The sequence below is a fragment of the Micromonas commoda genome, chromosome 9 (genome assembly GCF_000090985.2).
Source record: "Micromonas commoda chromosome 9, complete sequence".
In the NCBI taxonomy this organism is placed as follows: Eukaryota; Viridiplantae; Chlorophyta; class Mamiellophyceae; order Mamiellales; family Mamiellaceae; genus Micromonas; species Micromonas commoda.
The window spans coordinates 1,156,259-1,177,391 of NC_013046.1; the positions used below are offsets into that span (position 1 = coordinate 1,156,259).

The 21,133-nt window shown below is 65.3% G+C and overlaps 7 protein-coding genes across 7 annotated transcripts; 4 read left to right on the forward strand and 3 right to left on the reverse strand.

Annotated features, from left to right (window-relative positions):
- Window positions 1-18: 18 nt before the first annotated feature.
- MICPUN_84917 (predicted protein) lies at window positions 19-2,877 on the reverse strand (the record flags this gene model as incomplete). The annotated part of the gene is made up of 4 exons (XM_002504696.1): window positions 19-777; window positions 1,061-1,957; window positions 2,000-2,415; window positions 2,637-2,877. 4 exons carry the CDS (start codon window positions 2,875-2,877, stop codon window positions 19-21), a joined length of 2,313 nt encoding a protein of 770 aa, XP_002504742.1.
- Window positions 2,878-3,050: 173 nt separating this feature from the next.
- MICPUN_50670 (predicted protein) lies at window positions 3,051-4,376 on the forward strand (the record flags this gene model as incomplete). Its single annotated transcript, XM_002504371.1, has 1 exon — window positions 3,051-4,376. One exon carries the CDS (start codon window positions 3,051-3,053, stop codon window positions 4,374-4,376), a length of 1,326 nt encoding a protein of 441 aa, XP_002504417.1.
- Window positions 4,377-4,497: 121 nt separating this feature from the next.
- MICPUN_84769 (predicted protein) lies at window positions 4,498-6,909 on the reverse strand (the record flags this gene model as incomplete). The annotated part of the gene is made up of 2 exons (XM_002504697.1): window positions 4,498-6,372; window positions 6,451-6,909. The coding sequence occupies 2 exons, from the start codon at window positions 6,907-6,909 to the stop codon at window positions 4,498-4,500; spliced, it is 2,334 nt and encodes a 777-aa protein (XP_002504743.1).
- Window positions 6,910-7,470: 561 nt separating this feature from the next.
- MICPUN_85360 (predicted protein) lies at window positions 7,471-8,545 on the forward strand (the record flags this gene model as incomplete). Its single annotated transcript, XM_002504372.1, has 1 exon — window positions 7,471-8,545. A coding segment is annotated over one exon (1,075 nt), but the record flags the coding sequence as incomplete, so codon positions are not given.
- A 1,669-nt stretch (window positions 8,546-10,214) lies between these two features.
- MICPUN_61618 (predicted protein) lies at window positions 10,215-13,472 on the forward strand (the record flags this gene model as incomplete). Its single annotated transcript, XM_002504373.1, has 1 exon — window positions 10,215-13,472. One exon carries the CDS (start codon window positions 10,215-10,217, stop codon window positions 13,470-13,472), a length of 3,258 nt encoding a protein of 1,085 aa, XP_002504419.1.
- Window positions 13,473-13,542: 70 nt separating this feature from the next.
- Window positions 13,543-14,913, reverse strand: MICPUN_108951 (predicted protein). Its single transcript, XM_002504698.1, has one exon. It carries the CDS (start codon window positions 14,862-14,864, stop codon window positions 13,725-13,727), a length of 1,140 nt encoding a protein of 379 aa, XP_002504744.1. The 5' UTR covers window positions 14,865-14,913; the 3' UTR covers window positions 13,543-13,724.
- A 908-nt stretch (window positions 14,914-15,821) lies between these two features.
- Window positions 15,822-19,129, forward strand: MICPUN_91707 (predicted protein). Its single transcript, XM_002504374.1, has 4 exons — window positions 15,822-15,918; window positions 16,063-16,198; window positions 16,547-16,787; window positions 16,863-19,129. Exons 1-4 carry the CDS (start codon window positions 15,828-15,830, stop codon window positions 17,904-17,906), a joined length of 1,512 nt encoding a protein of 503 aa, XP_002504420.1. The 5' UTR covers window positions 15,822-15,827; the 3' UTR covers window positions 17,907-19,129.
- The last annotated feature ends 2,004 nt before the right edge of the window (window positions 19,130-21,133 follow it).

The window sequence follows — 21,133 nt, forward strand, 5'->3', positions numbered from 1 at the left end:
CCTCCCCCCCGCGCGCTCTCAGTGCACCCTCGTCACCCTCCTCCCCTCCGCGCGCTCCTGAATCTCCCCGCGCTGGCTCATGATCATCAACGCGCGCATCACCGCCCACTCGTTCACCCCGAGCCTCCCGAGGTCCTCCACGAGGTGACGCTTCGACGCGGTGGCGCCGATGGCGAGCTTCTGCTTGATCTGCGTCTCCACCAGCATGAGCTCCTCCCGTTGCTCCGGCGTCAGCACGACCATGTCCGCGACGCCCGACCTCGCGGCGTCGATCGTGGACACCTCGAACAGCCGGAGCGCCTCCTGCACGTGCTCCTCGGTGACGTGCTTCTGCAAAGTCATCTTCGCCAGCGATTCGCTGACACGCGTGATGGCCTCCAGCTGTCGCACCGTGATTGGCACCGCGGGCGCGCCGCCCTTCTTCGCGCGATCGCGCATCTCCTGCCTGTACCGCACGTACTGGTCCTCGAGGAGCTTCGCGGAGGTGGGCACGAGCCTTGGGGAGCACGTCGCGCGGCAGTACTCGACGTAACGCTTGAGGAACTTGACCTGTCGTTCGGCTTCCGGGTTCTTGTCCTGGCCGACGGGGACGATGGACCCGTCGTCGCCGATCTCGCCGCCGTGCCCGGCGTGGATGCCGAGGACGTGGTCGGCGATGGCGAGGTCCCGCTCGTACAGTCGCTCGTCCCGGACGATGAAGATGAGGTCGAAACGGGACAGGATGGTGGTCTGAAGGTCGATGTTCTCCTGCGCCGTCTTGAGGTCGTCGTAACGGCCCTGTGATTGATTGATTGATTGATTGGGGGGAGATTATGTAAGTTGGGGGAAAAGTCAGGCGGGGGCGTGACCGGTCGCTCGGCCTCGGATGTGTATCGCGACCGCGCGGTCGACACAGCGTCGTCAGGGGCGAACCTCGGATGACACTGCAATCGATATCGTCTCGTCATCGGCCGAGTCGGCGGGGGAAATATCGGACGTTTGGCGAACCCTCGCCGAAGAACCAAAAAACCAAAAAACCAAAAAACCAAAAAACCAAAACGAACGCCGATGGGTGACGCACCGAAGGGGGGTTCGCCGCCGCCAGCACCGCGGCTCTGCTGTTGAGCACCGTGGTGATGCCAGCCTTGGCGATGGAGATCGTCTGCTGCTCCATCGCCTCGTGGATCGCGACGCGGTCCTCGTCGCGCATCTTATCGAACTCGTCGATGCACACGCAACCTCCGTCGGCCAAAACCATCGCGCCACCTTCCAACATGAACCCGCCGTCCGAGTCCCTCACCACGGACGCCGTTAAACCCGCCGCGGAGGACCCTTTCCCGGAGGTGTACACGCAGATGGGCGCAGTCTTCTCGACGAACTTGAGGAACTGCGACTTGGCGGTGGACGGATCGCCCATCAACAGGACGTTGACGTCGCCCCTCAACTTTGCCCCGTCTTGCGTGGTTTTTCTCGAACCCGAAAAGAGGAGCGACGCCACGGCAGCTTTGATGTCGTCCGCGCCGAAGATTGCGGGGGCGATCCTCGACCGGATGTCGCCGATGACCTCCTTGAAGGGCCTCGCCGCGAAAGCCTTGAACTCGGTGTGTTCCGCGTCGGTGAAGTGCGCGTCGCCCCTCGCGCCCTCGCTCTCCTCCGTCATGCCGACCACTCGAATATACGGCGTCGAGATGGTCGAAGACTCGTCCCGGCCTCGCTTGGAACCACCAGCCTTACCCATGCCCCTGGACAGGGTGTAGACGCCCATGACCTTGACGCGCGTGCCCGGGGTGATGCGCTGGACCATGGTGCGCTCGACGTGGAGGATCATGTGCCTCGGCATCTCCCCCGCGGGCACGTCCTCCGGGTTCTCCTGGAGCTTTAACGTCTGCACGTCGCAGAATTTGGACTTGTCCGCCATGGGGACGTAGGGATCGAGGCCGCAGTCGGTGCCGCCCGGGGCGCCGATGGGCGCGCCGTTCTGGTCCGCGGCGGCGTTTGCGGCGGGGTCGCTGCTGGCGACCGTGCCGTTCGCCTCGCACCGCCGCGGGGGCTGGGCCATCCCTCCGAAACCGGGCTTGAGGTCCATGTACTTGAGCGATCGACACGATCGGCACTGGAGGCACAGGCGGGTCGCCTTGGTCTTGGCCTTGGCGGCGGCGATGACGATGCCCGGGATGTACACGAGCTTGCTGACGTGCGCGCTGTTCAGCGACCTGACCGACGCCGGGGTCTCGTCCGAGACGAGGTGCACCTGGATCTCGAGCTTGTCGAACATGTCCTTGGAACCGCCGACGCCCGTGACGAGCGCATCCTTCTGCGGGTTGAGCCCAGCCTCGTTGCGAAGGGACTCGACCACGGCAACCGCGGCGTGCTCCAGGCAGGGTATGTAAATGTCCGGTTGGTTGCGGACCTCCTTGGCGAGCTCCGGGTCGTGCGCTGCGGGTGGGTATCGGGTATCGGGACGTTGGTCGGTGGTGCGGGGTTGAGCGGCGGTGCGAGACGGGGACGGGCGGGCGGGCGCGATCTGGCCACGAACGATGGGAGGCGACGATGGGTGCCAACGGGATTTGAACGCGGGCGGGTCGACGACTCGCGAGTGCGTCGCCGCATCGCGCGCACGCGCGCGATGCGGGTCCTCCCTCGCGCGAATCGCTCACCTATGATGTCGTCCAGGAGCACGGTCACGTCCCGCGGCGGCGTGTCCTGGTCGAGCTTATCGCGGTACACGAGGCGACCGTCGGGGTACTCCGCGGTGGGCTCGCTCCTGAAGTTTCTCAGGAAATCGGCAAACTTCCGCCTCGCCTGCCCCGGGGTGACGCCCTCGCCGTCCCGCCCCGGGCGCCCGTCGCCGTCGCCCAGGTCCGTGTAGTACACGTTTCCTTCGTCCCATCCCGCCATCGTCGCGACGGATGACGCGCGCGGCGCTCGCTCTGACGACAGTTCAAAACCTCGCCTCCTCATCAGCTTTTTCGGCTCGCGTTCCGGTCGGTCGCAACTGAAAACATAAAATAAATTCAACCGTTGCGCGAGAGCCGTTGTTTACTTTGCGAAGGCGCCGCTGGACCGTCGAGATGTGGGGCGGGTCGCGCGGAAACGACGCGGTTCAGCCGTTCAACCCCGGCGGAGGTGCGCCCGCGTTCTCCGTCGGCGGCGCCATGCAGCAGCAGCAGCAGCAGCAGCAGCCCGGGGTTGGTGGCGCGCCGAGATTCACGATTGGCGGTCAAGCCCCTCCTCAGCAGGCGCAGGGAGCCTACGGAGGCTACGGCCAACAGCCCGCGCAGCAGGCGCCTCAGCAGGGTGGATTCCAGCCCCAGGGCGGATACGGTCAGCCCCCTCCGCAGCAGCAGCCCCAGGGAGCCGCTCGCTTCATGCCCTCGTTCCCTCGGTCGCCCCAGGCGCAGAGGAACTTCCAGGCGGGCTCGCGCGAGCAAGCCATGCCAACCTTCGGCGCACAGGCGCAGCAGCAGCAGCAGCAGCAGTCCTTTGGTCGGCGCGGCGGCGCGCAGCGCGGCCAGATGTTCCCGGGCCAACAGCAGGACCAGCCGCAGCCCGACCCGAACCGCGTCCCGAGAGACTCGGACCCGCGAGAGCTGCCCAAGCCGGCGGAGCGAGATCCCAACGCGCCTCCCCCCGTGTTTCGCATCGGCGGCGGCACAGCTGGCGACGGGTCCGACGCGAACGCCCAGTCACCGCGAAGGTTCTACAACCAGCAACAGGGCAACGCGAGCGGCGCGTCCGACGGCGCGCAGGGGAACGCGGGCGGGGGCGGCGCGCTTTCGTTCTTCAACCGCGGCATGGCTGCGGCGGCGCAGCGCATGGCTGCTCCCCGTCCAACCGCGTCCGGCCGCAAGACCCCGCTGCTCACGAGCGTGTCCCTGCAGTACTACTACTACTTCGGCATCTGCTGGGACGTCACGTTCGTGCTCTTCACGTTCGCCATCATGATATGGAAGGGCATCAAGATGCCGTACCCAAAGTACGATTACCAGAAGCGGGACTACGAATCCGTGTGGTCAATCGAGTTTGCGTTTCTCTTTGTCTTCATCATCTTCGAGTGGCCCAGGCTGTCGTTGCTGAACAAGGCGAACCGAGGAACGCACCACCTCACGATGTACGCGTCCATCCTACTCGCCGCACCCATCGTCGCGTACCACCTGTGGGCGATGTTCTCCGCCACCTACGTGCTGAAGATCGACGTCTTCATGAACGGCGTCTCACTCGCTTTTTGCGCGTTTCAGGTGTTGTTGGGGTACCTGGCGTCGACGGCGTGGCCGAGGGGTACCGGCGGCGGGTTCGGCCCGGCGAAGAGGGTGATGGGCGGCGCGGGTTCGGGCAGCATGCGGAGCGCGGCGGATCCCGCGGCGGGTGCGCCGAGGTTCCAGGTGGGCGGGAGCTGAGAATAGCTAAGATCCGGTGTAATAAAACGAAACGATGCCCACGCGATATAAGGGGTGTTAAAACGCGATCCTAAACGCGACCTAGTCCTCGGAGGGAGAAACGCTCGAGCTCGAACGGCGGCTAGGCGAGGTAGTTGTACACCTGCGCGTTGGCGCGGTCGCGCTCGAGGTACTCCCTGTCGATCAAGCTCTCAATTCGCTTCTTGAGATCCGTCGGCCGAGCCGGGAACTTGACCTGCGCGAGAAGCTCGGCGATGAGCAGCTGGTGCGACAGGGTCTTGCGGGTCTTCATGATTCGAACGATCGCCGCGTCGATCTGGTACTGGCGATCCTGGAACACCCGTTCGTTCGTCGCCGCGTTCTCCTCCTTCGTCTCCTTGAGCTGTATGGAGTTAACCTTGACGCGGTACAGGCGCTCGTTGAACTGTTCGTTGATCGAGAACGAGTCGCCATCCTCCACGTCCCTGCCCTTCGGTTCCTTGACCAACACGCGAACCTTGCCGCACGCCAGCGACTGCAGCGTGCGTCTCAGCTCTTTGTCCTCGATCCCGCTCGCCGCGCGGATTTCCTCAAACGTCAAGCGCCCGTCGGGTCCGGCGCCGTTGAACAGCAGACACACAACCGCCTGGAAGAGCGAAACGGCGAGCTCCTTGACGCCGCACTTTGGAAACTCCGCGCGCAACACGCAGTGCCCGAGCGAGTTCTGCCACACCAACCTCCTGCCGCCGTGTTTACCGAGGTAGTGATCGCGGAACAAACCCTGTAGGGCGTCCATCTCGGGGGGTAACGACACCTCAACCGTTGGATACGTGGGCCAGTACCCGGCGGTGAGCACGTTGACGTAGAGCTCGACTCCCGCGGCTTCAACCTTTGCGAACCGCTCGGAGTCGCTCCTGAACGATCGCATCACGTCCCTCGAGATGTCCACGTCCTTGAACATTCCCTCGAGCTTCGTGGTGAACTGCGACCCGCACTCGGCTTTGAGCCGCGAGATCATGCTCTTCTCCGCGTCGTTGCTCGCCGACTTACCCAGAAGCAGACGCTTGGCGAGGTCCTTCTTGTAAAACGCCTCGAACACGTCCTTGCCCTGAATGTGCCGAAACAGCGCCATCGCCCTGTCCAAACTGTGCTCCAGTTCGTCCTCCGTCTCGCCCTTACCCGCGCCCCGCAGCTTGACGTCGATGTGCTTGGCGATGAGCTCCGCCGGCCTGTTCTGCCGCTGGTTCACGAACGACTCGAACGACTCCTTGACGACCGCGTTGAACGCCTCGTCGCCGCCGAACGACTCCTCCGCCACCTCGTCCGCCTTGCGCTTCAGCTCGAGCAGTTTCGTGACCATGTCCCTGTCGTTATCCTCGTCTTTGACGATTGAAACGCCCCTTTGACGAACCGCCGCGCCGAACGCGACTCTCAGCTTGTCCAGACCCCCATCCACCCTTCGCAACAGCGCGTGCATCCTCCGCAAACCTATAACGTCGGACTTGTCCATCATGGCGTCGAACCCGTTGTCCACGATCCATGACACGTGGCGATCGACCAGCTCCTTCTCGACGCACTGAACGAGCGCCCGGCGAGTACCGGACTCGAGGTAGTCGTCGCACCGCCGCTGCTCCTCGTCGAGCCTCGTCTCGCAGTGCGCCAGGTACTCGCCCACGTCGCCGTTTCTCGCGAACGACGTCCCCTCGGCGCGGTAGAATGCGCGGGTGGCGTCCAAGAACTGCCTCTCGAAGCGATCGGCGTAGACTCCGAGCGCGCGATACGCTCGCGTCAGTCGCTTCACCTTGCCGCGATCCACCGCCTCGCCGCCCCTCTCCCTCTCCACCAGCGCGAGCAAGCCGCGCGTCGCCTTGCCGAGGACGTCGTCGCCGTGGGGCGCGCCGCCGTCCGTCCCGCGTCTCGCGGTGTCGTCCGCGAGGGACGCGCGGAACAGCGCCAGGCCCATGTCCCAGAGCGATCGGACGGACTCGACGGACGACGACGACGACGATCGATCCCCCTCGGGTCGGGAGGACGTCCCAACGGCGGAGGTGTTCGCCCCGGATGCGCCCTCGCCGCTCCCGCCCTGGTGCGCGACGTGCGTGCGGTCCAGGTAGAGGAACACGCTTCGGATCGTGAGCGTGGCGTCGCAGTGATCTCCCCACACGTCGTCCACCCGGTTGAGGAAAGCGACCGGATCTTCGGCGCCGTCCCTGCCCCGCAGCGTCGCCACCCTCTCCCTGACGTGCGACTCGCACGACGCGCGCAGCCGGGCGTAGAGCCCCGCGCCGAGCTTGTGGAGGCACACGTCCTCGACGCGGCGATACAGCGTCTCGAAGGATTCGCTCACCGGCCGCTTCTGGTGGACCGCGTCCACGGCGTTGGAGAGCATGCGCCAGGAGTCCTCCTCGAAGTCGGCGGGGAGCTTGGGCCTCTCCTTGAAGGGCTTGATGGTGAGCTTGCGCGCGGCGCCGCCGGTTTGCTTCGCGGCGGTGACGCGTCGCGCGAGGTTGGCGACCACGCCGTTGCCGTCCCCGCGCTTCGCCCAGTCCTCCATGGCGCCCGATCGACCCTGCCCGGTGTGTGGGGCGTCGTCGTCCTTTCCTTGGCCGAAGAGGGTCCCACGTGCATTTCAACGAAAATCTTGTCACGAGCGGAATCAATTACAGAACCTTACCATAACACTGTACACCGTCGCGTCAAATAGAAAATTACAAGTCCTTTTTAGACATACATTCACTGCAAATGGCCCATGTAAACGACCCAGCAATCGGCTCATCCAACGGTTCGCAAGTCGAAGGGGGAAACAACAGCTGGTTCCGGAGCGCCCGGGGCCACTGACGAGCGCGCGATAGGCTCGCCATGGCATCCAGCCGCCCCAACAGCGCGGCGCCGTCTAAGCGCAGCGCAAAGGATGCGCCATCGCAGAACGAGGCCAACGTCAAGGTCATCCTCCGATGCCGGTGCGTCACCGCCCGCCCATCTTGCGTTTCGGCCCGAGAGACCCATTCATGCCACGGAAAAAACTCCCTCCGCGACCCCGACTCGCCGCCCCATCCACGCGATATATCCCGCGTATCGCGCCGATACATCGCCCTGAACCATCACCTCACACCCAATGCGCAGACCCATGAACGCGGAGGAGCAGTCGGAGAACGAGCGCTCCGTCGTCAACACCCGCGACGCGCTGCGCGAGGTGTCGATTACGCAAACCGTGAAGGGCGACAAGCAGGTCGACCGCACCTACAACTTCGACCAGGTGTTCGGCGCGCACGCCACGCAGGAAGACATCTACGACGACGCGGTGAGGCCCGTCGTCGAGGAGGTGCTCGAGGGATTCAACTGCACCATCTTCGCGTACGGACAGACGGGCACGGGCAAGACGCACACGATGGAGGGTTACCACGACTGGGACGACGCATCCTCAGACTCATTCGCCGATTCGATGCCCAGCAACGCGGGCGTCATCCCGCGGGCCATGTCGCACATATTCGCGCACCTGAAGGCCAAAGGCGTGGAGCACAGCGTCAAGTGCACGTTCTTGGAGCTCTACAACGAAGAAATCACCGATCTGCTGGCCGTGTCGGACCTCGTCGAGGGCACCGTTGAGGCTGCCAACGCCAAAGCCCCGAAGCATCCTTTGATGGAGGACGGAAAAGGCGGCGTCGCGGTGAAGGGACTGGAGGAGGTCGCGGTGGCCAACCCCGAGGAGATCTTCGACCACATCAGGCGGGGAAGCGCGAAACGTCGCACCGCGGAGACGCTGATGAACAAGCAATCGTCTCGGTCGCACTCCGTCTTTAGCGTCACCGTGCACACCAAGGAGTCCACCCCCGACGGCGAGGACGTCATCCGGTGCGGCAAGCTCAACCTCGTCGACCTCGCGGGGTCCGAGAACATCTCTCGGTCGGGCGCCGTGGACAAGCGCGCGAGGGAAGCCGGCGAGATCAACAAGTCGCTCCTGACGTTGGGCCGCGTCATCGCCGCGCTCGTTGCGGGCGGCGGCCACGTGCCGTACAGGGACTCGAAGCTCACCCGGCTGCTTCGCGACGCGCTCGGTGGGAAGAGCAAGACTTGCATCATCGCCACGGTGTCCCCGGCGGCGCACTCGGCGGAGGAGACGCTCCAGACGCTCGAGTACGCGCACCGCGCCAAGAGCATCAAGAACAAGCCCGAGATTAACCAGAGGGTGACCAAAAACGCGCTGCTGAAAGATCTGCAGAAGGAGATTGAGCGCCTCACCGCGGATCTCACCGCGACGCGAGAGAAGAACGGCGTGTACCTCTCCCAGCAGTCGTACGACGAGCAGGAGAAGGAACGCGTGGACCTAAAAGCCAGGGCGGACGAGCTGCGGAGCGCCTTGGATTTAGCCAAGAGCGAGCTCGCGTCGCTCGCGGCTCTCTTCGAGGATCAGAAAAAGGCGCACAAGGCTCTGCAGCGAGAGCACGCGACGCACGCGGAGAAGGTGTGCATCGCCGAGCGCGAGGCGCGCGTCGCGACGGCGGAGCTCTCCAAGGAGCAACGCGCGCGTCTCGAGCAGGCGCACCTCGCGGACGAGTTCGAGGCGGCGCAGGAGAGGCTCCGGGTCAAGACGGATTCGCTCGGCGACGCGCTCGCGTCGGCGAAGGACGAGATGCGCTCGCTGTTTGGGAAGATCGAGCGTTACTCGGACGTCGACGCGACGAACGCGTCGGTGATCGAGTCGGTCAGGTTGGACGTCGTGGCGCGTCTGGAACGTCTCGAAACATCCCTGGCGGAGGTGAAGACCGCGGAGGAAGGCGCCCGGGCCGCGACGCGGAGAGCCATCGACGACGTGAAAAAAGCGCGTGTCGCGGAAGCCGACGAGCTCAGGGATCAGTTGCGACGAACGCGCGCGGACGCGGAAGCCGCCACCGCGCGAGCCGCCGCCACCGCGCGAGCCGCGGCCGCGAGCGCCAAGGCTGCCGCCGACGCCGCGCTGGCGGCGGTGGAGAGCGCGGACGCCGCCGCCGCCGAGTGCGATTCGATGAACGAATCCGTGGCGACGGGATTGGACGCCGCGTCGTCGACGATGGACGCGGGCGTTGAGCGAACCGCGAAGAGCCTGGACGCGATCGCCGACGCCGACGCGGCGCGGTCGGTACGTGCCGTCGAGCTCGCCGACGCGCAACGCGCCGCGGCGGCGGACGCGAGGGTCGCGGTTGACGGGCTCGCGACGGATGGCGACGGTCGACTGACGAGGTGCCTGACGACGGGCGGGACGCCGACGATGAAGACGGCGGCGACGATGCTCGCGACGCCCGTGCGACGGGAGGACGTTCGCGAGATGACGCGCGAGAGGGAGGCGACGCTCGCGGCGTTCCGCGCGAGGACGGCGGCGGGCGCGGAGGAGGAGCCGGAGTCGGAGGAGGATCGGGTCGCGGACGAGGAGGCGAATGACAAAACGGTCGAGGAGGAGCCCGAGCCCGCGGAGGAGGAGCCCGAGCCCGAGCCCGAGCCCGCGGAGGAGGAGGTGAAGCCCACCAAACGGGGCGGGCGATCCGCGTCGACGCGCGGCGCGAGGGGAGGTAAGACGAGCGGCATACCGCGCGCGCCGCTGAGGGACAAGAACGCGCAAGCGGAGACGGCGTGATTTTTTGGTGTAAATCTTAATCACGATCATCACTCCTATACAACACACATATTCTGTCGCTCAAATCGCTCCCTGCTTGATAATTCCTATTCGACGCCTCCCTCTAACTACTTCGTCAGTGCAACGTGACGTCGAACCGTCGATTTCCCCCAAAAATATCCCCTCGCACTGTAACACCTTTTTTTCACTCGCGGGTGTTTGGGCTCTTTCTTCATTGGCCCGCCCGCCTCTCCCTCCTAGCAACTGTCACGATGGTTCGCAAGCAGGAGTCCGAGGTTGGCAAGTTCGAGTGCGTCCTCGCCGAGTCCGGCAAGGCGCCCAGCGTGGGCAAGCTCCACGTGTACAAAACCTCGGCGGTGTTCAAGGCTGAGATGTTCGGCCTCGACAACACAACCGTGTCCGTGAAGCGCCGCGATCTGACCCACCTCGACGCCACGCAGTCGCTCAAACTCTCCGTCGTCTACAAGGACGGCAAGAAGAAGCTCGATTTACAGTTCGCGAGCACTAAGGCGCCGTTTCGGTGCATCGTGGACGCGTGGAAGCTCGCCGAGAGCGACGTCAAGCCGATGTTCGCGGTGCCGGTGCAGAAGGAGGACAAGCACGCGAAGAAGGACTACGGCAAGGGCATGGAGGGAATCGTCAACATGGTCAAAGACAAGGCCCTGACGTCGTACGAGAGCGCAAACGAGAAGCTCAAGAAGGTGATGCGCCTCAAGGCGGGCGCGAAGATCCCGCCCACGCCCAAGCTGCCCCTGATCGAATGCGAGGAGGTGGTCTCCAAGTGCCTCTTCGTCAGGGTGCACCGCGCGGAGAACTTGCTGGCGATGGACGCGGGCAACACGTCCGACCCGTTCGTCGTCGTGAGGTACAGAGGTCTCGAGGCCACCTCGAGCACGATGCCGAAGACGCTGAACCCCGAATGGAACGAGGTTTTCCACTTCCGGACCCCTCCCGGAAAGGTGGAACTCGACGACGACGACAAGGTGGAGATCGTGGTGTACGACAGAGACTTTGGCGGATTGAACGACTTCATCGGGTACGCCAAGGTGGACATGGAGGGCGTGCGCGTCGACGAGGGCGCCGGACGGCCGCCGTACGTCAACAAACCCAGGAAGATTCGCCAGTGGCACGACCTGGAACCGCTGCCCAAGAACCAAAAATCTGACTTCTTCGACATGAACCACATGAAGGAGAAGCTCATGTTCTGGGAGGGCGAGCGCGGAATCACCGGCCGGGTTTTCATCGAGACGTGGGTGGGTAACAGGCACGACGACGAGTTCAGGGTCGCCGGGGTCCCGACGCTCAAGGTTCCCGAGCCCGAGGCGGAACGTCGAGTGTCGCATTACGTCGACCCAGTCACCGCGCTGCTTCGGGTGGAGGTGAAGCGGGGGCGGAACATCATGAACCTGGACGATGACGGCGGGTCGGACCCGTACTGCGAGGTTGCGCTGGTGGATCCGAAGGGCGTACGGCCGGAGCAGACCCAGGCGACGCACTACATCGACGACGCGACGGATCCGGAGTGGGACAGGTCGTTCAACTTTATCCTCGCCAAGCCTTACGTCGACCACCTGGTGCTGAGGGTGTACGACTACGACGGCGCGACGAGCTTCGACGACCTCATCGGCATGGCCAAGATACCGATACACGAGCTGGACGTGTACAAAGGGACGAAACGGCCGCCGGACGAGCGTTGGATCACGCTGGTGGACAAGGAGGGTAACGATCGGAACAAAGACGGGGAGGTTTACGGCGACGTGTGCGTCCGAGCGTACCTCGACGAGGAGTATTTCGAGCACCTCCACGGCGGTAACGCCACCGCCGAGGTGGGTCGCATGACCGTCGACGTCTTGAGAGCCACGGATCTGCCCAAGGACACCACCACGTTCGCGGTGGTCAAGATGGGGCCGTACTGGACCAGGCTACCTGGCGTGGAGAACAGCTCGAAGCCGGCGTGGAAGCAGCGGCTGCGATACCCGGTGTTCGAGCCGTCGGCCCGGTGCACCGTGGCGCTCTTCGAGGGAACCGCGTCGTCGTGCAAGTTTCTCGGCCGGGTCAAGCTGCAGCTGAGCACCATGGAGGACGGGGTTCGATACGCCGGGAGCTTTCAGCTCATGGCGAGGGACCCCAGCAGCGGCGAGATCAAGAAGACGTGCAAGTTGGAGTGCGGCATGCAGTTCAACTACAAGAACGGCGGATCCCTGGTGGCGCGGAAGTACCTGGAACCCACGTTGCCGGATAAGTGGTACTTCTCCCCGATGTCTGACGAGGAGAAGGAGCGCATGATCAAGGCGCACAAGAACATGATCGTCGAGCGAATGAAGCACTCGAGTCCGCCGATGAACGAGACGGTTTCGAAGGAATTGCTCGAGTTCTCCAAGCACGAGGTCAACATCGGCTCGATCAAGAGCTCCATCGCGCGGATCCAGAGGCTCACCGCCGGCTTCGACAAGATCGGCAGCGGTCTCACGTACGCCCTGAGCTGGGAGAGCATACCGGCCACCGCGCTGACGCAGTGCTACATCGTGTACCTCATCTACAAACCCAACATGTTCATACCGTCGTTGCTCTGCTTGGTGGCGCTGTACTCCCTGGCGCTGTTCCCGAGTCGATACGGCAGGGTGCTGCAGCGCATGGAAGCGGACGAATGGCTATCGCAGGGCCTCCCGTTCCCGCCCCCCACCGAGGAAGAGGAACGTCGCAAGAAGGAAGCCGAGGAGGAGCGCAAGCGAAAGGAGGAGGAAGAAGAGGAGGCGCGAAAGAAGGCTGAGGAGGAGGAGAAGAAGCTCGCCAAGCTGGAGGGCGACGCGGATAAGAATCGCGCGGATCGCGAGAAGAGGCTCGAGGAGAAGAAAAAGAAGCGCGAGGCGGAGGAGAAGAAACGGAAAGAGGCGGAGGAACGAGCCAACGCCCCGAAGGAGGCGTTCAACTGGGAGTCGATCAACCCGTTGGCGAGTTTGCAGAAACAGATGGACGAGGTGTTCGCGATGATCACCATGTCGCAGAACATCCTCGACGAGGCGGCGAGCTGCGCGGAGCGAGTGGCGGGGATCTTATCGTGGGAGGAACCCAGGGTCACCGCAGGCGTCCTCGTCGTCATCCTCGCGCTGGCGTGGGCGCTCGTGTACGTGGAGGTGGTGACGCGCTTCTTCATCAAGATCGTGCTCGGCGTCGTGGTCAAGACGATCTTCAAGATCGTGTCCCCGGCGACGATCAAGTTTGGCATCTCGTGCGGCGTGCTCTTCGCGCTGAGGCACCCGGCCATCTTACCGGATGAGCAAACGCGGATTCAGATGGAGGCGCGCAAGCGAGCCGAGCGAGAGGCGGCGCTCGCCAAGGCGGCGGCGCTCGAGGCCGCCGGCGGGGACGAGGACGACGAGGAGGAGGAGGCTGCCGTGGTCGCGGCGCCGCCGCCGCCGCCGGCGCCGAGCGCCATCCTGGACCCGAGGCCTCTGGCGCCGCTCAACGTCTTCTTCCGCATGCCCACGCAGAGCGACCGGCTGCTGTGACGGAGGCGAGACAAACGCGGGAAAATAATCGAGTCGAGTCCGCCTGAGACATGGCGACTCGTCGTGCAATACGATACGCTCGCACGCGCTCTCGACTTTAAAAGTTTTACTCGTCACGGCAAATAACAAGAACAACAAGGAGGAGTCACGACAACCAGACGACGGGTGCTTTTCACCCTCGCGTCGTGTCTTTCGTAACTTTGATTTCTTCTCCCGGGTTTCTCTCGGATGGAACGGAGGCTCTTTCTTCAATCACCCGCGATCAATCGGCGCGTCCTCCCCATCCGTGTCCGTGTCGCAGTCCCCCCACATCTGCGACGACCGCAGCCTTCCCCCGTTCGCCCTGCCCCGCGAATTTTGCCTCGAGTTTGGAAGGTACGTTTCGGGGTTGACCATTCCCAGCGCCGCGAGGCCGACCACGCTGGTCCCCCTGGACGACGACGACGACGACGAGGAGCCTCCCCGCGTGCCCCGCCGCGACGCGTCCCTGCTGCCGCCGCTGGACGACGATCCATCCACCGACGACGACGACGCGAACGACGAAGACCCGGATCCGTCCACGCTTATCTCGATAACCTCCGAGTCGGCCGCCAGCTGTGCGCCCGCCAGCTGTGCGCCCGCCATCCGCGACCCGTGCCGCCGGGTGTCCGCTCCGTCGTACGTGCGCACACCCGCGTCCGCGTCCTCGTCGTCGAGCATGGTGACGCGCACCTCGCCGAACGTCCGCGCTCGCGTCGACGATGACGTGGACGAGGACGTGGAAGATGACGTGGACGAGGACGTGGACGAGGACGTGGACGAGGACGAACCGTCGCCAGCCGCTTCGATGCGCTTTCCGCCGCCAGCTGTGTCGTCGTCGTCTCCCGGGCCGTACACGTACGCGACCGCCTCCGGATCGTCCAGCACCGCGAGTTCCTTGCCAAAGACGACGCTTCCGGTGGGATTCTCGAAGAACAGGCCGAATATGCTGCCGCGCTTGGTGGTGCTCTGCGTCGAGTGCTTGGTGCCGTTGTTGGTCCCGTTGTTCGTCCCGCGCGATCCCCGAGATCCGCCGCCTTCCCCCGCGCGCATGCGCGCCATGACGTTCCACGGGTTCGCCAGCTCCGCCGCGATGGCCTCGTCCGCGCGTCGCCGCTCTCCCTCCCTTTTCCACCACCAGCTCACGCCGAGGAGCGCGAGAAAGGACACCGCCGCGAACGCGGCGTACACGAGCATGAATATTCCAGCCTCGCTGTCCGCGGAGGGCGACGAGCCCCCGGGACTGCCCGAGCGGCTCGGCAACGGGCCATTCGGGGCGGTTCCCGACGGCGGCGCGTATGTCCCCGTCGTTCGTTCGCACGACGCGATGTAGGTCCCGGCGTAGAAGGCATCCTCGCACGGGCACTGGTCCATCCAGCCGCTGTCATTCACTGTCCAACCCTCGAGCGCACCAGACTCCGCCCAGTTGTAACATCGGCGCTCCACCTCCTCGGGAGTGATCGTTTCGCCGGACGGAGAGGATCGAGGGCGATCGGGGCGACCCCGCCCGTTGTCGTTGGACCCGTCCGCGCCCATCCCTCGCGTGCGCTCCCCTTGGGGCATGCACGGCGACGGATCGAGCGCGCGAGAATGATGGGGAGACGGTTAAATATTCCTTCAAGATTTTTTTCTGGGCGTGTGCTGAGTCATTTCCGAGTCACGGATTCGATCGCATTCTCGCAGCCAATGCTCCTCTTCCGCCACAGCTCCTGACAGCCATCTCAGTCTGCGCAGATCGAGTTTTGTCGAGCCCATGTCGCCAGAGCGCTGGAAAACCAGGCGAATCGCAAATGCCGATTTCCCTCGATTTTCTCTATGCGAACCAGGCACAGCTCTCGGTCACGCAGGCCGATGAACTCGTTCGGATGAAGTTTTCTCCGTCTGAAGATTATTGGCGCGATCCCGTCGGAACAGAGAGCGAGGGACCAGAGTGCGGCTGGGGTCGTGTGCGGAGACAGTCGGCAATTTTATTCCCGGGGTCGTTATCTATCCGCGTATGGCTCGCATCTCTGTCGTTGGGTTGCAATTCGTGGTTGACCGTGAAACTGGGCGTTCCCCGGTCATCGTCCGCCCGCGGAAGTTCGCGTCTCGTCCCTGCCGCGCGACCCCGCCGACGCCACTCCGCATCGCGCGCGACATCGACACGCGCGTGAAGACATCGACGATCCCCTCGGACGTCGAGTCACGGTCCGGCATCAGCGACGGTGGGTCCCGTTTCGGCGCGGTCCTGTCGCCGGGAAAAAGCAAGCCCTCGGCGCAACATCCGCTGAGGAGTGAGCCACGGCGAAGGGTGGTGGGTGAGGAGAGAGAGTGGGAGAGAGCCGCGGTCGGGGAACGATGGCGGCCGCGAGCGAGCCCCTCGGGCAGCTCGATTGGAACTTTAGCCAGGTGTTCGGCGAGCGCACGCCGGGAGAGGAGGTGCAAGACGGTGAGCACGAGCGCGCGAACATCCACCGCCACCCCCGCGACGCGACACGCATCACCACGATGTCGCTTTTCCCAGACAGCCCGCGATAACCGACGCGAGACGACTGACCCGACGCCCCGTCCCGATCCCCGATCGCCAACGCAGCGGACATAATCAGCGCGGTGGAGTTCGATAAGACAGGGGAGCACCTCGCGACCGGCGACAGGGGCGGCCGCGTCGTGCTATTCGAGAGGATCCACCCGTCAAAGACTGCGCTGGTGCGTGCCCCGCTGACCCATCCGTCTACCGCCAACGCACTCCCCCCGGCGACGCCCCTTCGAACGCGCGCGCGGGGGAAGTTCACGCCGCGGATCCGCGTCGATCGCGCCCGGTCCACGCGTCGATCGCGTATCCGCCGTGCGCCGAACCGGACGATCTGCCCGTCGCGTCGCCGGTTCCCCGCGCGCCGCGCGCGCGTGCCCCCGTCCCGGCTCCGCCACCCTCCGCCGAGACACGCCGCAAAAATCCGACGACCAAACCCGACGCTCATTAAACATTTTTGGCGACAACGACGCCCACCCGCCGCACCTTCTGATCCCGTCTCAATCCCCGGAATCACCCCGGAATCGCAGGATGCGATGCGCGCCAGGGGCGGTCCGAGCATTCCCCCCGTGGAGTACCGCTACCTCACCGAGTTTCAGTCCCACGAGCCCGAGTTTGACTACCTCAAGTCGCTCGAGATTGAGGAGAAGATCAACACGCTGCGGTGGTGCCACCAGGGCGCGAACGGCGCCAGGTTCCTGGTGTCCACGAACGACAAGACGATCAAGCTCTGGAAAGTTTTCGAGAAGCAGATGCAGCACGTCTCCGACTTTAACCTGGACGCCAGCGTCAAGGCTGCGCACAGGGCGAGCCTGGGCGGCGGGTCGCCGGACTCGCACCACAACCCGCTGATGGGTCCCAAGACGCCCCCCCCGCCCGGCGCCCCCGCCCGGCCCCTCAACGGCGGCTCCCCCGGCACACTGGGTTCCCCCGTCTCCAGCGCGGGCGGGTCGTTCAGCGGCAGACTGCGGCTGCCCTCGGTGCACAGCACGGATGTCGTGTTTAGCGCCCGGTGCCGGCGCCTGTACGGCAACCAGCACGCGTATCACATCAACTCGCTCTCCGTCAACTCCGACTGCGAGACGTTCATCAGCGCGGACGACTTGCGCATCAACCTGTGGCACCTGGAATCCAGCGGCAGCAGCTTCAACATCGTGGACATCAAGCCGAACAACATGGAGGACCTCACCGAGGTGATCACGTCGGCCGAGTTTCACCCGAATCAGTGCAACCTCTTCGCCTACTCGAGCAGCAAGGGCGCCATACGACTGGCGGACATGCGCGCCTCGGCGCTGTGCAACAACCACGCGAAGATATTCGACGAGCAGGAGCCCCCCGGCACCAGGTCGTTCTTCTGCGAGATCATCGCGAGCATCTCGGACGTCAAGTTTAGCAGGGACGGTCGGTACATCCTCGCGCGCGATTATCTCACCGTCAAGCTGTGGGACATCAACATGGACTCCAAGCCGGTGGCGCAGTTCAAGGTGCACGAGCACCTCCGATCGAAGCTCTGCGACCTGTACGAGAGCGACAGCATCTTCGACAAGTTCCAGTGCTGTCTGAGCGACGACGGCAGCCACCTGGCGACGGGTTCGTACGGAAACACGTTTAGAACGTTCGACACCCACGCGGGGGGCGCGGACACGCTGGAGGTTACCAAGACCCCTCAGAGGCTCCGAACGGAACGCGTTCGGGCGGCGACGGGCGGGTCCCTGAGCTCGAGCCCGAGTCTGGTGGGAGGTTTGATGGGGCGGGCGTCGGGAAGGTCGAGCCCGAGCCCGCATTTGCAACCCGCAGGGCCGGGATCGCCGGATTTTCAGACGAAGATTCTGCACATGGCTTGGCACCCGCAGGAGCACGTGCTGGCCTGCGCGGCGTCCAACTCGCTGTACATCTTCAACGCCTGACCTACGCGAGAGACGCGCTCTTGGAGGGGGTGCGGCGCGGGTGCGGAGGGTATTTATACGGGATCGTCGGGGGGGGGGGGGGAATAATCAATAGGATCAAATCACATCGGGAGGCGGCGGCGGCGCCGGCGCCCCTTCCCCATTCGTTGCCATGTGTTGGCGGGCTTGCAGTAAGAGAGAACACGCTTCAAACAAGAGTCCGCGTCGCGACCGGAGCGTGATCAACCGTACCGGTATGGTGGTTTTGGCTCGTACGGGCTTTCAGCGCCGATACCAAACCCCCGAACCCCGAGCGCGGAATCAAAAGTTTGTTCGTCACCGACTCGATCCGCCCTCGTCGCCCGCTTCCAACCTCGTCACCGCCGCGTGCGCCGCGTGAAGCACCGTCGTCCGCGCGTGAACCCCCCCCTCGCCGCGCGTGCGCTCCGCGTGCGTGACGGGCAGCTCGCGCATCGACTCGCCCACCCTCAGCGCGGCGACGGCGCTCTCGGGCGCGGCGAAATCGAACGCGAGGGATACGCACGATTTGACGTTGCGAGTTTGCCTTGGACAGCCGGCGGGGATCATGACCGTTTCTGACCGTTTCTGACGAATCACCCACGGCTTGACCACCCCGCCGCTCTCCCGCCCGAGCTCGTCGATCTCGTTGGAGCTCAGGAAGCACCGCCCGTCGTGCAGGGGTAATCGCGCCGCCAGAGCCCGTCGTTTGTCGTTCGCCGAATCGCGGTGTTCGCGGTTGTGGTGGTTCCTTCGATCGCCGTCGGGCGGATGCGCCAAGACCGGGAGATTCTCGGAGAGGTATCGCGCGATGTGACCCTCGTGTTCGCGCCTGAACACGTGCCACACCGCACCCGGCGATTCGTGCCCCGTTTGGAAGCCCCCGTCTGGGCGCGAACCGTCGCGTCCATCGCCCGCGTCCCTCTCGAGCGCGAGACACAGAACCTCCGCCGTGTCCACCGACGACGTCCTCAACCGCTGACTCACCGCGTCTCCCGCGCCGCCAACCTCCTCGCGCCTGCCGTACGCGATCCTGGTCCGCACGCACCCCCCACCCGCGCCGAACGACGCCCCGTCGCCGTGTAAACCCCCCGCGTTGGCCGACACGTGCGTGCGCAAATTCATCGGACCGTCCACCGGGTTGGTGTACTCCTGAAAGGGTAAGCCGCCGATGGCGTACGAGACGTGACGGGGCGCGCGTGCACGAAGCTCAGCCTCGGACGGCCACCCGTCCATCCGGTACGTCGCGTCGGGACCGAACGCCCGCGCGTCGGCGAAGCCCTTGAAAAAGTCGCCGACGGTCATCGCCTCGGCGACGGCGCTCGATCGAACCCCGGCTCCCCACTCCTTGCTCGCGTCCACCACCGGGACCATGCGATCCGTGCGCGACGTCCGCGTCGTTCCGCCGGCTGCGTCACCGCCGGTCGTGTCGTCGGCACCCTCGGCACCCTCGGCGCCCCCGTCGCGGAGCGCGCGTTCGAGCGTCTCGAGGGACCAGTCCGCCCCCGCCGCGTCGACTTCGATTTCGCGGACGACGACCGGTTCGCCCCGAGCCCAGTGCCAGCGAAAGTGGCGCAGGGCGTCGGGGTCCGTCGGCGTCGCGCGGGCGACGGGCGTCGTCCCCGGCTCCTCCCCCACCACGTCGGCACCCCCGTCGGCACCCGCGTCGGCACGCAGGTCCCTCGCGCGGGGGCACCACACCGAGCCCCCCGTGCCGCAGTCGCGCAACTCGCTCGACCCGACGGGAAGCGCGGAGCACCACGGGCACCGTTCATCGTCCGACGCCTTCATCGAGAGGACGCCGCTCTTCCCCGTCGTCGTCGCGACGACTCCGACTTCCACGTCGAGCTTCTTCCTCTCCTTCTCGAGCTTCTCGACCGCTGCGAGATACCGCGACGACTTGTATATCCGGTCGAGCCACTTTCGCTCCACGCACGATCTGAGCTCCATCGGGCGGGTGCATCGCACGCACAGCAAGGGCTCCGCGCAAGGGCTCGACTCGACGCCCACCTCGACTTTTACCGAGGCGTCGGGCGGCTCGATTTTTATGAGTTCCGAGCTCCGGCCGAACCCGGCGGCAGCGTTTGAGACGTCCGGCTTTGTGACGACCGTGCCCGAGTCCGTTCGAGTCGCCGCGAGCTTGAGTCGCTTCTTCACCGGCAGCGCCGCGAGCGTCGTCTCGCTCGGGCGCTCGCCAGCCGGCTTGGAATCGTCCGCGCTCGGATGCTCGATTTGGTCGCGGGTCCTCTTGTTGTGTGACCCCGCGTGACTCACGCCGCCTTTGCCCGCCCCCACGAGCGCGCTCGCGGGTGTCGCCGCCGGCGCCCCCCCCGCGTTCTTCCACCCCGGGCTCCCTACGCCCACCCCGCACCTCAAGTCCGAGCAGCACTCGACGCACAGGTCCACCTCGCACGCCCAGCACGACCTGTGCAAGTTCGCCACCGCGCCGCCGCACTGGTCGCAGAACAAACGCCACCCGCGAGTGCTCGACGCGTCCAACGCGTCCTCGTGCGAGTCCCTCGTCGCGGCGCACTCCGCATCCGCAGCCATCTCGCTCGTCTCCCTCTCCGCCGTCATTTTCAGCGCGTGGGCGCACGACGCCACCAGGTCCTCGTACAGCCCGCGCAGGCGATGCGGGGGGATGGCGTTGGCGATGGCGGGGGGCGGGATCGGGTCCCGCAGGCACGCGCGGCAGACGCACGCGCCGGAGCACTTGGGGCACCGCAGATGCGACGTCTCGCCGTCGCGGTACCAGCGCGGGTAGTGGCGCCGGGCGCACCCGTCGCAGTAGGACGCTCCGCACGCGACCCCGCCAGACCTGCCCCCCTTCGGGTGAGAGGCGGTTTTGTTCTTGCACTCGAACCTCGGAACGTGTCGGCGCGCGCACTGGTGGCACGCCCTGGTCTTCCGTCCGGGCGACGCGTCGTCCATCGAGCCGTCCGCGCCGCCGTCCTCGATCTGTCCAGTCGGCGGGGACCCGTCGCTCGTCGTCCCGGGCGGGTGCCCACTTTTCGTCCCCGGCGGGCGCCGACTCTTCGTCCCCGTCCCCGTCCCCGTCCCCCAGTTCGACGCGGCGACCGCCGCGTTGGAAGCCTCTCGAGCCCGCTTGGCGTGCTCCCTGGCAGCGTCAGACGCGTCCTTGGCGTTCTTCGACGCGGTCGCCGCCGCGGGCCCGCCCCCCTTTGAGTTAATTGTTGAGTTGATGGCGTCCGTCGCCGCCGCGGCAGCCT

Coding starts and splice junctions, on each gene's coding strand:
- MICPUN_108951 (XM_002504698.1), bottom strand. CDS start 14,864: ATGGACCAGTGCCCGTGCGAGGATGCCTTCTACGCCGGGACCTACATC.
- MICPUN_91707 (XM_002504374.1), top strand. CDS start 15,828: ATGGCGGCCGCGAGCGAGCCCCTCGGGCAGCTCGATTGGAACTTTAGC. Junction 15,919..16,062: donor GGGAGAGGAGGTGCAAGACG/GTGAGCACGAGC, acceptor TCGCCAACGCAG/CGGACATAATCAGCGCGGTG. Junction 16,788..16,862: donor ACTTTAACCTGGACGCCAGC/GTCAAGGCTGCG, acceptor ATGGGTCCCAAG/ACGCCCCCCCCGCCCGGCGC.